The sequence below is a fragment of the Trichogramma pretiosum genome, unplaced genomic scaffold, assembly GCF_000599845.2.
Source record: "Trichogramma pretiosum strain Unisexual culture from Peru unplaced genomic scaffold, Tpre_2.0 scaffold80, whole genome shotgun sequence".
Classification (NCBI taxonomy): domain Eukaryota; kingdom Metazoa; phylum Arthropoda; class Insecta; order Hymenoptera; family Trichogrammatidae; genus Trichogramma; species Trichogramma pretiosum.
This window is the reverse complement of record NW_019641650.1, coordinates 137375-153751: the sequence shown is the minus strand read 5'-3', so window position 1 is coordinate 153751 and position 16377 is coordinate 137375. Positions and strand designations below refer to the sequence as shown.

Below are 16377 nucleotides of genomic sequence, written 5' to 3'. Positions count from 1 at the left end.
ATGCGCGCGCGAAAATGAGAAACCACGTGCTGCTATATATCGCACGCATCACGATGGTAATATATAACGCATAACTCAATATCTCGTTACCGGAAAAAATATCTAAATATATGTATATGTGCGCAAGCGTGTACAAGCAATCTCGGGATTGCTGCGTGTGCAGAGCTTTCGCAGAAACGCGATTTCGAATAAGTCAAAATCAAAGGCAGCTATTTTCTGCGTCTCTCTCTCTCTCTCACTCTCTGTCTCGCTTGGCATCTATATCTCGCGCGCCCGAGCGATGCGTATCGCATATCTCTCTCACTCTTTCTCTTGCCTCGTGCAGATGCGACGCATATGAATACGATTATTTCATTGACGAATAAGCCCAGTCGCGCAGCTTTTTTACATGCATACCATATGAGATTGCTCGCTGCTAGTCTATACACCCTGTATACGTTAGTATGGCGTGCGCGCCTACACACATTCGTATATACGTATATATATATATAGCCGACGAGATGCGCACGATGAATCATAAAAAGAGAAAAAAAAGGGCAAGGCAAAAATGATGATGTACCGAGTACATGTACACTTGTATAGGGCTCGAGCGATGTGCAGAGGATCGCGCATATACACACGCTGCTGAACTCCGCTGCGGAGCGATATTCATTCGTTCGAACAGATGCGGGAAAGGCGCGGGCGGGTGCGCGCTGGAGCTCACGTCAAGATCTTTCATTCGCGTCATGATTTCTCTTTTCTCGACGTTGTTACGTTGCAGTGGCGGTGGTGGCGGCGGCCCAGCGCAACTCCATATACATAATTCCATCAAGCTCGACTTTTTTCCCATTCGTATAATGCATAATGATGAATGAATATCGAGAGTATCTTTTTCATTATCCGCACGGGCGCATGGCAGCAGCAAGCAGCAGCGTCTTCGTCTTGTCATCTATAACTTTGAATATACACCATGTTCGGATACGTTAGATTATTTTTTCCTTCTTCCTTTTTCAACGTGTGCACATTTTACGTATATGTGTGTAGGTGTAACTCGATCACGCGTGCACTCGCATAATGTTATTCGTCGCTTTATTATTCGCACGCGCGCTCACAAGCAAGTGCAGCAGCTCTCCTCTGCCCCGGCAATCGAAATTCAGCGTGTAAGAAATTGCGAGCTTCGACATTTTCTCTCTGTAGCTTGGCTCTTTCTGCGAGGCACGGGGGGCGATATTACAACTGCTGCTGCTGCGTCGAACGCGCGCAAAAATTTTCAATATTTTTTTCCCCGGCAGCGCGGCTCCTTTCGCGAGAGAATCGATCTCCCATCTCTCCTGGGCGCGCGCCCTCGTATAGCTATATAAATCCTTCAAGCTGCGAGCTGCACAAATAAATTTCCACACGGTGTCCAGAGACGCGCGCATAATACACGAATTATGCGCAAAAATTCCGTCCGAACGCGCGCGGAGCATCGACGTTGCTGACATTTTTCGTAGAAAACTCGAGGCAGCAGCTCGGCAGCTCGAGCTCACCGTACGTACAGCACATCGAGCCACGCGCGCGTCTAGCTCTTCTCAGCGCGTGTTTGCACGTTCTTCAAAATTCGCTGGCTCGCCTCGCGCGCGCATTGATTAGCATAATAGCGAGATGCAATGCGCCGAGCGCCGTATAGATATATATGTACGTATAGGTAGTCGTCCTTTCGAACAACGGCCCCGTATTATTCAGCTGCCCGAGCATGTGTACATGTGTGTGTGTGTGCGTGGGTACGGGGGGTCTACAGCCGCGATCAGTTAGCTCCCATAAATATGTCGTTGACGCCGCCGAGGGCTAAACGTGTGCGTGTGGTGTGGCGCGCGCCTGCACCGGCATATGAAATGGCAAACCTTACACAGCGAGGATGTATTGTGATCGCCGAGCTACACTACTCCTCGCTCTCGCTGCGGCTACTGCTATGGGATGAAGCCCACGTCCGACTGCGGCAAAATTTATCGCTCGAGGGAAGCTTTGCTCATTTTTGAATTTTCAATACTCCCGTATAGCGGCGGTACACGCGCGACGTCCGGTGCAACAACGTCCTTCAAACTTTAAAGAGAAAATGCCGGAAAAGGTTGATGCAGGAAACATCGCTTACTGTTGCTACTGCTGCTGCTGCTGCTTCTGCTCGACAATTTTCCTCTTCTTTTTAAGCAGCCTACATTTCATACGTGTTATGATAAATCTTATTGAAAATTATTTGTTTCAAAAAGCTCGCGCAGATGAGCCAATTTTTCTTAATTTGCAATTAAGTTGAGTAATTTTGTAATGAATGATAGGAAAAAAATAGGGTTTGTTTACAGGGCAACCTATGGATCTGATCGTCTCATTATTCTTAAATATTAAACTTCACCTAGGCACGCTAGCTCACATTTTTTGCCCTGAATTTAAGAAAAATGAATACGAAAATGTATAAAAAAAATCGAGAAATCAGTATTCTGAATTTAAAAAAATGTAATCCAAGAAGGAAAAACCTCTTTTCCAAAAATCGCATAATTTCCTTTTTGATTTTAAGGTAATCGTAATCCCTTGAGTTGAAAAATACAAACCAATCCATTGGCCTTAATTTTTATAATTGATATTAGGAATTCATATTTAATTCAGACTACTGGATCATTAAAATTTTGAAGTACATTAAACTTGATGTCACTGCCTTAATCCCAACTCAATTTTTAGGACGCAACGTGAAACGTTATGAAATCATGTTCAATGCTTTGTTAATTGAAAAAAAGAAATAAAATTTTGGAATAAAAACCGTCAGTTTTTCATATAGACTGTGATTAAATAATATAATTGCGAAAAAAACAACTTATTGACAATCAGACATTGTGTAATTACAATTAGTAAATACATAAAATATGTATGAAAATAATGACAAATTATGGTGAGTATAATAGTACTTTATGATACACGTGTCCCCATGGCACGAGTATCGTACAAAATTTTTTATAATCACTTCGTAACTTGACAGATTTGAATGAAATACAACATTTTGGAAAAAATGTATTTTAGAATCAGCCTCTACGATTCATGATATGCCGAAAGTCAAATTTTTTTGTTCGTTTGAAAATTGATTAATTGTGACTAACTAAGAGATTCACAGCGTTCCTTTGTTTCAAATTCGTTTTTAAGTACATTTTATTCATCAGAAGTTTCTATTTTTTAAGGTCTGTTCGATGAAGTATCAAATTTATTTACGCAATTTTTGCGTACTTCATCCTCGAAAGTTTCGAAAATTTTTTCTAGGAGATCGATAAAATTAAGCACTTCTGAGTTCCACTCTACGCATGTGTTTGGTGGGTAGATTTCTTGATCCATTTCTTCTGCAATTGCTAAATTTTGATATTCGTTAAAATTTGATAGACTCTCAGATTCAGTTTCACTATTTCTTTCATGGTCAAAAGTTTTGAAAATTGTTTCTGAGTGATCGATAGAATTAAGCACTTGTAAGTTCCACTCTTCGCGTGTGTCTTGTAGGTAGATTTCTTGATGCATTTCCTCTTCAATTGCTGAATATTGATTTTTGCTACAATTTGATAGACTCTCAGATTCCTATTCCCAATTTTCGCGTACTTCATCTTTAAAACCCTCGGACATTTTTTCTGGGAGATCGTTTGAATTAAGCACTTGTGTGATCCACTCTTTACATGTGTCAGATAGGTAGACTTATTGATACATTTGATCTAAAATTGCTGTTTTTTGGTTTCCGTTCGAATTTGATAGAATTCCGGATTCATTTTTGCTAATTCCTTCATGCTCAAAAGTTTCGAAAATTGTTTCTGGGTTATCAATTGAATTAAGCACTTGTGTAATCCATTCTTCGCATGTGTCTGGTAGGTAGCTTTCTTGATCCACTTCATCTGCAATTTCCGTTTTTCGGTTTCCGTTCGAATTTGATAGAATTTCGGGATCATTTTTGCTAATTCCTTCACGCTCAAAAGTTTCGAAAATTGTTTCTGGGTAATCGATTGTGTGACGGTGGACTCCCCGTGCCCACCGTACACAGGGCGTACTCGCTGCCTGGCCGACTTTGTCGGTATTCGACGCGCCAGACAAGCGACAGCTTGTCGTCGGCCAGGGTCCGGCTAGCTCGATATGGGTCGGGAAAACGCGCGAAATACTACCTCTGGGTCGTGGGTACGACTCTCCTCCTGGAGGGGACGCCGACGGGTATGGAGCGGGGTCTCCGGTGACTGCAACACTGCACCTATAAAAACACCTGTAAACGAGAAAGTCCGCGAGAGAGAGAGGAAAGGAAAACGACGGGTCTTGTAAATAATAAGACAGTGAATTTCAGTTAAAACAAATACTCTTTTATTGAAGCTACTCTGAATATTCATTCACACACAGCCGAAGCTGTCGCACACTCAATCACACCGGGTCGCGGACGCGAGCTGCGTTGCCGTTTGGAGGGTCGGCGCGAGCGCGGTAATACCAGTAAACTACTCACGGTACTCCTTGCCCTCGAGGCTCGCGACCACACGGGTAGACTCCGCGTCGCCGGGGTCTTAGAAGTTCCTGCTGCTCTCTCCGTAGTCGCCTGTTGGCCACAGACGCGAGAGGGGACGGGCCGGAGGGGTTGAAACTCGTACGCTCGATGACGACTCTTGGTGCGCCGCACGGATCGCCAGCACTCACACTCGATTCGTGGCCACCAACTTCACAATCTCACCGATTCACGCCTTCAACTCACTCGCACCCAACAGCACACTTCACTACTCACACACTCTACTCTCAACTCTACAACACTCCGACAAAACTACTCAACAATGCTCGCGTACATAGAGCTCCGCTCTGCTCAGCGGTCCAACAACTGATCTTCACTCTCGGACTGCTCCAACTCAACTCTCTCGTCGTCTGCACACGTGCAGGCTCCGAGTTCGCAACTTGCAATCTGGCACGGGCCGCCCGCGCGCAGTCACGTGGTACTGCACTCGCGAGAGGCCACAGTGGGACCGACTACAATGGTCGCGACTCAGGCACACATTCACGCGAAAACCTCACATCAGACGCGTTTATGACGCGTCGCTTGCGTACCCCGACGTTCGCCTATAGCGCAACGTCACAATTGAATTAAGCACTTGTGAGATCCACTCTTCGCATGTGTCTTGTGGGTAGATTTCTTGATCTATTCTATCTGCAATTGCTATTATTTGGTTTCCGTTCGAATTGGATAAAATTTCGGGATCATTTTTGCTATTTCCATCATGCTTAAAAGTTTCGAAAATTGTTTCTGAGTGATCGATTGAATTAAGCATTTGTGTGATCCACTCCTCGCATGTGTCTTGTGGGTAGATTTCTTGATCCACTTCATCTGCAATTGCTGTTATTCGGTTTCCGTTCGAATTGGATAAAATTTCGGGATCATTTTTGCTATTTCCATCATGCTTAAAAGTTTCGAAAATTGTTTCTGAGTGATCGATTGAATTAAGCACTTGTGTGACCCACTCCTCGCATGTGTCTGGTAGGTAGCTTTCTTGATCCACTTCATCTGCAATTTCCGTTTTTCGGTTTCCGTTCGAATTTGATAGAATTTCGGGATCATTTTTGCTAATTCCTTCACGCTCAAAAGTTTCGAAAATTGTTTCTGGGTAATCGATTGAATTAAGCACTTGTGAGATCCACTCTTCGCATGTGTCTTGTGGGTAGATTTCTTGATCTATTCTATCTGCAATTGCTATTATTTGGTTTCCGTTCGAATTGGATAAAATTTCGGGATCATTTTTGCTATTTCCATCATGCTTAAAAGTTTCGAAAATTGTTTCTGAGTGATCGATTGAATTAAGCATTTGTGTGATCCACTCCTCGCATGTGTCTTGTGGGTAGATTTCTTGATCCATTTTATCTGCAATTGCTGTTATTCGGTTTCCGTTCGAATTGGATAAAATTTCGGGATCATTTTTGCTATTTCCATCATGCTTAAAAGTTTCGAAAATTGTTTCTGAGTGATCGATTGAATTAAGCACTTGTGTGACCCACTCCTCGCATGTGTCTGGTAGATAGATTTCTTGATGCATTTCATCTGCAATTGCTGGATTTTGGTTTCCGTTCGAGTTTGATATATTTTCAGGTCCATTTTCGCTCTTTTTACATGCCTCATCCTCACAACTATCAGAACATGTTTCTTTGAGATCAATTGAATTAGTCATTCGTCTGAAGCACTCATCGCTTTTTTCCGATAGTTTGTCTGCGCCCATCTCCGCTTCATCTAAGCTTACCGCTTTTTGTTTTCCGTTCAAATTTAATGGAATTTCAAATTCAGTTTTGCTATTTCCTTTATCCTTGAAACTTTCGGGAACTATTTTCGAGAAATCGGCTGAATTAAGAACTTGTAAGATCCCCTCATTACATGTGTCCGATAGGTAGATATCTTCATCAATTTTATTTGGAATGAATATTCTTTTGTTTATATTAAAATTTGGATTCTCAGATTTATTTTCAAAACTTTTGCGTGCTTCATCTTCAAAACCTCCGAAAATCTTTTCTGGGAGATCGATTGAATTCAGCCATTGTGAGCAGCATTCTTTGCGTGTACAAGATTGATAGATGTCTCTATCAGTTTCATCTGAAACTATTGGTTTTTGGTTTCTGCTCAAATTTGGTGGAGTCTCAGATTTATTTTCGCACTTTTTGTTTACATCATGTTGATGATTTTTGTGTACTGCTAATGCGTAATCTTTGCGACCTTCGTGGATTGATTTTTGGTGTCTATTCAGATGTCCTTTATTCCCAAATTTTTTTTCGCATTTGTCGCATGCGTAATCTTTGCGACCTTCGTGGACGGCTTTTTGGTGTGTTATCAAAGTGCCTCGTTGCCCAAATTTTTTCTGGCATTTATCGCATGCGTAATCTTTGCGACCTTCATGAACTGATTTTTGGTGTATGAACAAACTTGATTTTCTTCCAAAATTTTTTTGGCATTTATCGCATGTGTAGTTTTTACGATCTTCGTGGACTATCTTTCGATGATTGATTAAATTACTTTGATCCCCGAATTTCTTTTCGCATTGGTCACATTCGTAATCTTTGCGACCTTTGTGGACTACCTTTTGGTGTCTGATTAATTTGTATTTTTGCCTAAAGTTTTTCTCGCACTTGTCACACGCGTAATCTTTTTGTTCATTGTGAATCATGTCTCGGTGTATTATCGTGCTTGATTCTAGTGTAAATGCTTCCTGGAAAATATCACAAACGTGTTTTTTTTCGTCTGAAACAAGATTGTCGTGTTCGCTCAAGTTACTATTTGAGACAACTAGTTCAACTTTTTTATCACTTTGATCCATTTTAGCTCCTAAATTAAATAATTGATTTTCTTATTTAGTACCACTGTAATTGAATGAGTAAAATTTATCTTATGGTATTAAGTTCTGCTTCGCCGACAAAGGCAATACTCATACTAATTTGTTTGGCTATGAAAATTTTCAATTATTAAGGCACGATGTCAACATTGTTTATTTTCATGATGTTTACAGTTAAGACAAATTTATGTATTGATGTATTATCCTTGTATAATGGATTATGTATTGTTTATAAAAAAAAGTTTTTTGTACTGATACTTATAATGCCAAAAAATTATTTTAATATTCTCTATTGCAATTGATTTAAGAAAAAAAGTAGAAGATAGAGAACTGATACGAAGAGTTTTTCGTTTTCTTAAAAAAATTCATTGTGGTTCATCTTTGAGTTATCTATGAATTATTAAGGTCTTACAGGTACAGATAACAAAAATGTATTTAATTTTTAGAAAGGATTTTTTTCTCTTTCACATCCCATTTTTAAACGTTGAAATATTGGATTCTCACTGAGCCTTTCCATGAGATTTTAATATATTTTGTGTCGATTTTTTCTCCCGTTTTCTAGCGAAACATTTTTTTTCAAGTGCTGTAATCTTTAGAGCGAACCTGCTGATGTAAATTTTTGAAGTATCGCAATCTCAGACGAGATGATCGGATTCATGACTCACTCTCGTTGTAGACCTTGATAATGGCTACAACAAATAAAAATAAATAAATACAAAAGTATGGCCCAGTGTTCGTGGATCGAATATCACCTCATCTGAAAAGCAAAATTTTGGAGTTTCTGAAATTGGCATAGAAAAGTGTAGGAAAATTCTTCTAAAAACTTGATTAAAAATTGTTTCGATTTCGAGCCCGCCACTGAGTCCTTAAATGCACTCGACACCATAATATAGAGCCAGGAGCTTCTCGTTTATTCTCTCTCTTTTGCCGGGGTTCCTGTGTAGCGCAACACTCATACCCAATGGTTGCGGACGCGGGGAGAATCGCTCGCCAAACGCGTTTCGCATTATGGACTAAAGCGGAAAATTCGATGAAAACCCGTACATATACCTACGCAGCAGCCGCAGATACTTTACTAGGTGCACGCGCACACACGTAGATGTATCGACAAGCAGAAGAGAGAATACTCATAACCAGTATCGGCGGCTCTCTCCCTCCCAGCAGCAGCAGCGATGACAGTACAGGCAGCCACTCGCTCGGCCGCGGAAATTCATAAGCTATGTTGTAACGAGAATGGAATGTGCATGCAAGCGCTCAAGCTCTCGTTCTCTCTCTCTCTCTCTCTCTCTTGTGAGCGCGACGATGAAACTGAAAGGTTTTGGAATGATTAATCGGATAGAGCAGTGGATATTTCCACGAGAACACACGCACTCGCGCAGCCAATAGACGAACTCGCATATCGGCACACACGCACGCACAGTCACAAGTGCGCGAAGTAATGTGCATTGTCGAACGTATAGCACTGCATCGAGCGTAAAGCTCAGTTCTGCCGTGTATATACACGCGCGCGCATATATATCGGGGGTCTTTTGATTCACTCGATTGGCACTTGCCATTTCACGCGAATGCTGCAACGGAGCGCGCGCCGCTACTGCTGCAAAATTATTGGAAATCGCTGTGCAAGAGACAGAGAGGAAAGAGAGCGCACACACAACTTGCGAGCGGATAAATTGAATTGACGTGTATAAGCTTGAAAGCTATGCGATCGAGCTCACGGCAACACGATATACAACGGATGAATGTTTTGCGCATTTGTGCTCATTGTCGAATTCGGGCTGTATCATATCGCGCCCTGCTGCTGCGCCGAGCCCCCGTACAGAACCGGTCTTACGCTCGTGGGCGCCAACTCTCCGTCTGGAAAATTTGTTTGTGCAATTCTCGTGTTTCCCCCCGTTGCGCGAATCAATTTTCCGAATCGCGATACGGAATTTTCAATCAACGTGGAAAATTTGGAAAGTTACTCGTTACGTAGTACATCTCTGTAGAAATATTGTGCAGTAAATTCGTTTGAAATAAAATTTTAAACTACAATTCTCAGAGTTTGATACTGTACCCTTTAAAATTACTATATAAATTTTCGTAAATATGCGATCATATTAAATTAACAATATTTATTAGAAAAACAGATGCCGTTTTATTCAGAAATCGATAACTTCAAGTGGTAAAGAAAGCGCCACGATCGTGTAGTGAAATGAATTTCTCGCCACCGTGGGTAAATTCAGTCAAGTGCTCTTCTGTCGGTAAACGCGATCTCTGATAAGAAAGTCTGAAACGTATATGAAAGTACGCGGCGTCGTTATCATCGATAAATATTAAGCTAAAACAATAGGATCAAAAATGACGTATAATCATACAGTAATATTATTTAAAGCCATTTTCTCTTTATTGTAAAACTTTCATAGTTTCTTTCGAAAAGTTTACTATAAATTGTTCAAATACAAACTGATTCAATCAACTTGTTGCACTCAATTACTGTGTTTCATTCCAAATCTTTTCGACATACCTATTCGTATGATAAACATGCAATTTAAATACCTACTTTAGATCCATAGCGAGACATTGTGGAACGTGACAAAACTAATTACATCAACTCAAAAAACTTGTAAAACGAACCGCTCCATTTTTTCCTTCATGAAATCTTATTTCATTAATTTCCAAATTATTTTTAGTTCAATTCCAATGGGATTATGCATAAAATAACTCGAATTTTTTATTTACCAATGATTTTCAAATATATTATTCATTTTCTTTTCTTCGATCATTTCCTTCGATAAAATATGTTCTAAAACAATGTTGAACATTTCAATTTATTTACAATATCCAAACTTATAGGCTACAGTTGATACCAATAGCTAATTCAAAAATTATACAAGATAGCATGAAAAGTATACAGTGACAAAATAATTCATAAAAAGTATTCATTTAAAAAACACTAATCGCCATCCCGCTTCATAGGCGTCAGGAAACGAGGAACAGATATTGACTATTAAAATAACAAAATAATATGCCTGGCAAATCAGTCTTTACTATGCACTGCCACGAGGCATAGTCGTATTTTAAAAGCTTCAGTTTTTTCGTTAACATTTTTTTTGTTCACCAAAAAATTAAGTACATTATAAAAGTTAGATTAAATAAAAAAGATTTTTTTTCAAAAGTAAACGTTATTGAAATATTTGTTGTGAAATTTACGAGTAAGCAGCCAATCCGTCCTATGACTTTTGTTTTAGTACATTGATAAATTTTTCATTATCAATCGCAAAAGTCCAGAGGATTTGCTTAGGGTAAATAAATTTAAAACCTCGTCTTCATTTTGAGATATAACAAAGTACCACTCAACGAAGAGAGAGTCAACCACGCTTATAATTATTTTAAACCATGGCATAAAATTTTAACCAAATTAATCTGGAGTTGAACCCCTGTGTGGAAATATGTAAAATTCCAAGATTCCTTACTAAAAATTTCAATACATACCTAAGCAATTATTTATATTCACAGAGTAAATAAAGATCACAAGCGTCTACGGATTCTCCTAAGATATCCGGGTTGAAACACGTAAAATAATACATACAATACACACTCTAAATGCGAGGCTTATAATGCTCGTGTGTAAGAAAAACATGTCTAGCTACGGTTTAATTTAAAATAATAAAATTAATCTTAAATTCTTTACTGTATTTACAAAGTTCGTTCACAAATTAATCTTCCAATGTTTTTCGCGATACCTTAGAATATATACACTTACAAAAAATTCAATTCTCTTCAACATTTTTCTGTATCACAATTATCATTTTTTCATATGCTTTACAATAGCCTAATCAGGATGAATCGTCGTTAAAATATAAAAATAAAAACGAAAACAAATGTTGTCAATCAATCATGAAACTGTGGTGAAGTAATATTGGGTATAAAAAACTGTTGCATGATCCATCCTGGACAGAGTCAGTCGTATATAATTGCACCGAGAAAAAAGTTACAATTTTCCATTGCCCGTATTTTTTGAACGAAACTATTGCACTGTACGCATATTAACTTAAATACAATATTTACAGTTTAAATTTTACAATTTACAAGTTATCTTCCTCGCTGACACATTATCTTCTATTCTGCGTGAATTACAGTTCAATTCGGACGAACGCGCAAAGGACTAGGCACTGAAATGTTCCATCATTATAATTCACCTTTTTAGATGAAAATAATATTTGCACTACAATAAAACTCAAAGGTCAATAGCCTCCTTTAGGGCAGCCAGTTGCTCTTCACCTAAATTCACCTTGTCCTGAATCTGATTCGCGTCTATGATGATTTTTGCTTTCATGTTGATGAAATGTTGATAATCATCTATTTCTTCGTCGTCCAAGTACTTGGCCAGTAAATTAGACAACGACGCACTGCGACGATCGACTTGCAATTTGAGGATCTTCGCCTCCTCCAGTTGGTCGGTCAATCTGTCACGCTTGATTTCCAAAGTTTTCTGAAAGTGAAACGACCAAGTTAGTATAAGAATTTCCACGATCTTTCAGTAAAAATTTAGCTTTAACGAGGACATACCTTTTCGGGTTGATCCGATTCCATGCCGTAGAGAATATTTTCTGTTAAGGCGAGTCTACCGCTCAGACCGAGAAGCAAACTCGTAATTTCGCCGATCTCTTCGACGTGCAATTGATACTTAACGAAATCAATGGGATCAAGGAGAGTCGAGACTTTTTCGGCTAATCGGGCTCCCAAAGCTTCGTTGAGCTCTTCTTCCTCGCGCACGGCATCCTGCTCGGCGCGCAAAACCACCAACTTCTTATCCAAGCGAACCATCAATTCCTCCTGGAGAACAAACATAAGAAAAACAAGAAAACATCAATGAGCTTTGCCATTTAATTAACATAATCGATGCATTAACTTTTTGCTCTCTCAAGGAAATGTGTACGTTACCTTTTTCTGCTGCAGCTCGGCATTATCATCGGGCGTCAATCTGTTAGCGCTACCGGTTAACTCGAGGCCATTCGACTCGTTCTCCGGTATTTGTTCTGTCGACATTCTGTCGAGGAATCGAGCTTTGCTATCCGCCGTCGCGAGACAGTTGCTCGATTTAGTCGATAGAGGACTGCTCTCAGTGTCCAATGCCGCTGGCGACAGTAATGTAGCTGGTAGCGACTCAATCCTGCGCAAAAAAGAAAATTCAAAGTCAGTAAACAATTCACCGATAAAAAAAAGTCTAGGCTGTTTTTAAAAAAAATCTTCGGATGCACAAGTGCGCACGTGCAAGTCTCGCTATGGCGCATCAAAATATTCAAATTTATTCTTTTTTTTCTCTCATAGAAATATTTCAGGGTAAAAAAAATCAAACTGGTCAAGATAGCGCAGTGTCTATTCATTCGATTAGAATCATAATAACGCCAGTTTTGGCAGGCTGTGAAGCCCGGACACGCTTTTCAATATCGCTGCTTACATCGGGCCAAGATAAAAAAAAAGTGAAAAATAACGCTCTATCTCACGTCGCGCAATTAATAAAACAAAACAAACGTGTGTGTTTGCGTGGTGCAGAAGCAGCACAAGCTACACTACACAGCATAAAGGAGCATGACTCATCGTCGTCGATTTTTCGCGGTCGTCTTTTGGCGCGATTAATGCATATTTATGAATCAATCGGTCAACAACAAACTTTCTTTAATATATACGAAACACCGTGAATGCTGCGTGTATTTTAAATGTATGCGTGTGTGTGTGCGCACGCCATGGTGTATGTATTTATACTTGGCTCTCTATATAAGACACAAGAAAGGCCGAACGCGTGCTCGTGTTATAGAGCTCGTCGGATAACGGGAAATTCGTGAGTCGCGCGCTGATACAAAAGCGCGCAAGACTACCTCTCGGCTTCTTCTCTTTTATCCTCGCGATCTTCCGCTTTTTCTTTGCTCAAGCAATAGCTCACATATATATACCCATACCTACACGCCGAGAGAGACCGAGAAAGAAAGAGAGAGAGAGAGAGAGAGGGAGACGCAAAGAGCACAGGTTTTCTATGTACGAAGAGAAAAAGAGAGGATCAGGACTAAGCTAGCCGTAAACCTAGGTGTACTACACTCGTTATTTCCATGAAACGAGACGCTAGGCGATGGGATTATTTTTACAGCGACGACCGGCCAGAAGAGAGCCTCGCGCGAGATGACTGAGGGAGACTTTCGTCGTGAGAAAAGAATGCCTTTTTATCGCTCATTGAAATTCGATCGTGATTTTTCCTTCTTCTGACTTTTACTCCCCCTTATCCGATACATTTTTCTAAATTACGCTTCTTAATGCGAGGCGCTTTTAATGAAGCAATCTCCGAGAGTGAGGTCGGATAATAAACCCCGCGGGAAGAAAAATGCGCACGAGGCACACCATAGACACGTTACATAATTATTATTTTCACTTCGCCGTATATAATGCCATGTAGGTACACCGCAGAGCTCGAGCCTCGCGGTAATACCCGCCTGCATGTGTGCATGAATGTGTGTATGTGTGTCTATGCATGTGCATGTACATTCTAGCTCTGAGAACACACACAATAGTAGCAAAATTTCCTTACATAAAATCGTGCGAATAATAAGACACCGACGTGCATTTCGACATTTCCTGTGCGCCGAGTTTGTGTGCATATAGGTACGCGTCGTGCTAGGGATAGATCGACGACCATAAAATAAACGATCCCAGCGACTATTTCGAATAAATGTCATTTTCACTCCGTGATATTATATTAATTCCTCCATTAAAGCATAATACACAGGCATGGGTAAGTGACCGTTGATACCGTTGCCGATACACTTCCGGAAGTTATCATATTAACTCTTGAGTGGCAAGGCGATAGCGTTTGAAATAGTGAGAGAGAAAGAGAGAGTTAAAAATATGCATATGCAAGATCCGAACTCGATGCGATACGTCCCAGCTCTGGATTAGAAAGGCGCGTTTGATATAATATTCGGCCGTGCACGCGTATGCGTGTGTTTTAGCAGAAGAGGACAACGGTGAAATGATTAAAATATGTTACGTTGTGTCAAAAGAACTGATCAGACGTGCTCCGAATTCTCGAATTTTCTTGCTGTTCGTGTGCATTGAAGCTTCTGCTGCTCGTATACGCACGCGCGCGCCCATTATCGGTCGAAATTCGAAAACGTGCGTGGAAAACAATGCGGCAGATCGCGCAGTCATCAACAAACGCCTTTGTGCATACAGCCAGTGACTTTGCAAGTGGAATTTTTTTTCATATATCGATGTATGCGCCGCTGATCGCTCGGAGCGTATTAATGAGCGAGTTGCTAAATCGACGAATGATTATTGCAACGATCTAACTCCGACTTGGGCCCCCGCTTCTTACATGATTTCCTGGTTGCAGGATCACGACTGCCGATCACGCAGCATCTTGGCAGAGATTGGTAGCACAGATGACAGTGGTTACACATTTATATACACGCACAGTTACACACGAGAGCACTAAAAAAACTGCGAGACTGAGGTTAACAACACTGTCGAGGTCCCTCGCGCGTCTCACAAAGTCTCGGGGGTCTCATGCGGCATGAATGACTGTTGGCTCGCTACTGAAACTCGCGGAGTCGCCGCGCGCTGCACGTACAACCTCTCCGCCGAGGCGCGTACATTATATACTATACTCGTCGTATAGAGCAGCAGAATGCATATATACAGGCACAGCTGAGAGAGAGACCGGAGCGAGTGAAGTGAACGAACGAGCGAGTGTAAGAGAGAGAGAGATAGTATATATTATATCGAAGGAGTACCAACCAAGTGTCGGAGAGAGATCGCTGTGCGCGGCGCACAACAATGCCGTGTGGCCGTCTTTCAGTGTCTGTAGGTATGTGTGTATAATATAAACGTATATAATGTACAACATATACGCTCGAGCACGAGATACTCTGGCGTCTGCACGCCTGTCTCTGCGCGTAGTATGTGCTCGAGTGCCTGTCAGTGTGTGTTTGCGCGCGACTTACACGCATTGACTCTCAAGATCATTTATACACGCTTTTCTTTACGACTAGACTATTGCGTAAGGCAGACATATTTTCTAAGCCTGTCTTGCGCTGCACTTTCTCCTAAATCTTGGACGGTAACACCGAGTTTTTCACTTGCAAGATGACCACTACCACCACCAACTCTACCAAAGTCCTTTCCTATGAATGCAATTTAATGCGCGTTCGTTTCGAATACTAATCACTTCATTAAACGTCGCGTGAAATAGCACTAAATCTATCCTGTCATCGTCGATATATGCAGTGCATCAACTTTCAGGACTGAAAAATAAAATTGATTGAAGTTCGACTTACTTTTTCTTTTCGCCGTCTGTTGTTGTTGTTGTTGTTATTGTTGATGCTGACTCTTTTTCTGGCTTTTCGTCTGCTGCGATCGGCTCTTCGTTCATCGACTTGGGCCGTGAACGTGGTTGCGGAGCCGAGTCTACCCTGAACAGGTCGACAATGTAATCCGTTGACTGTTTGTGCTCCGGTCCTGGAACTGAAATGTCATTACGTGTTTAGTTTAGGCGCGACTTTCTACCGTTTTTTTTTGTAAATCGAGCAAACATTGATTTCGTCCACTGGTGACAGCTTATCTTTAAAACATACGATTTTTTCTGACCCAATTTCTCGCGCAGTTCTTTTAGCCTATTTTGACAGTAAACTGCGGTAGGTAGATAACATAAAAAACGTAATACGCCGCGCTCTCCCCTTCCTTCGTCTTTCCTACTCTCACGGTAATCATTATTGGCTCGGTTATCGGTTTGCTTCTTTTTTTTTTACTTAATTTTCCTTCCGCGAAGCCATCAAGCACTCAAGAACGAAAAGTACTAATCGCGCCGTACAGTTTGGCTAAGCAGACAATTTGCCAACGAAATTAGCGGTCGTTTCCATGTAAACACGCGACACGACGTGCAATGTTGACAAAAAAAAATGTAAACGCTCAATGAGGCCTGCCAGTGACAACCGAGTGCCTACAATTATACTAGACGGTAATTGCTAACTTTCATCGAGATAAGGGTGTGTGCTCAATTTTTCGTTTATCGCAGCTGTTTTTATTTTGATGACATTAG

At 40.8% G+C, this 16377-nt stretch overlaps 1 protein-coding gene across 2 annotated transcripts in view; it reads right to left on the bottom strand.

The window, feature by feature from the left end:
• Nucleotides 1-10515: 10515 nt before the first annotated feature.
• LOC106659980 (protein Shroom) overlaps nt 10516-16377 on the bottom strand; it is a 96579-nt gene continuing 90717 nt past the window's right edge. For both annotated transcript variants that reach the window (XM_023459907.1, XM_023459908.1), the window contains 4 exons: nt 15617-15803; nt 12234-12462; nt 11859-12125; nt 10516-11781 (listed from right to left, as the gene is read on the bottom strand). In XM_023459907.1, coding sequence (XP_023315675.1) covers nt 11527-11781; nt 11859-12125; nt 12234-12462; nt 15617-15803 — 938 coding nt within the window. In that variant the 3' untranslated portion in view covers nt 10516-11526. The remainder of the gene's footprint in view (nt 11782-11858; nt 12126-12233; nt 12463-15616; nt 15804-16377) is intronic.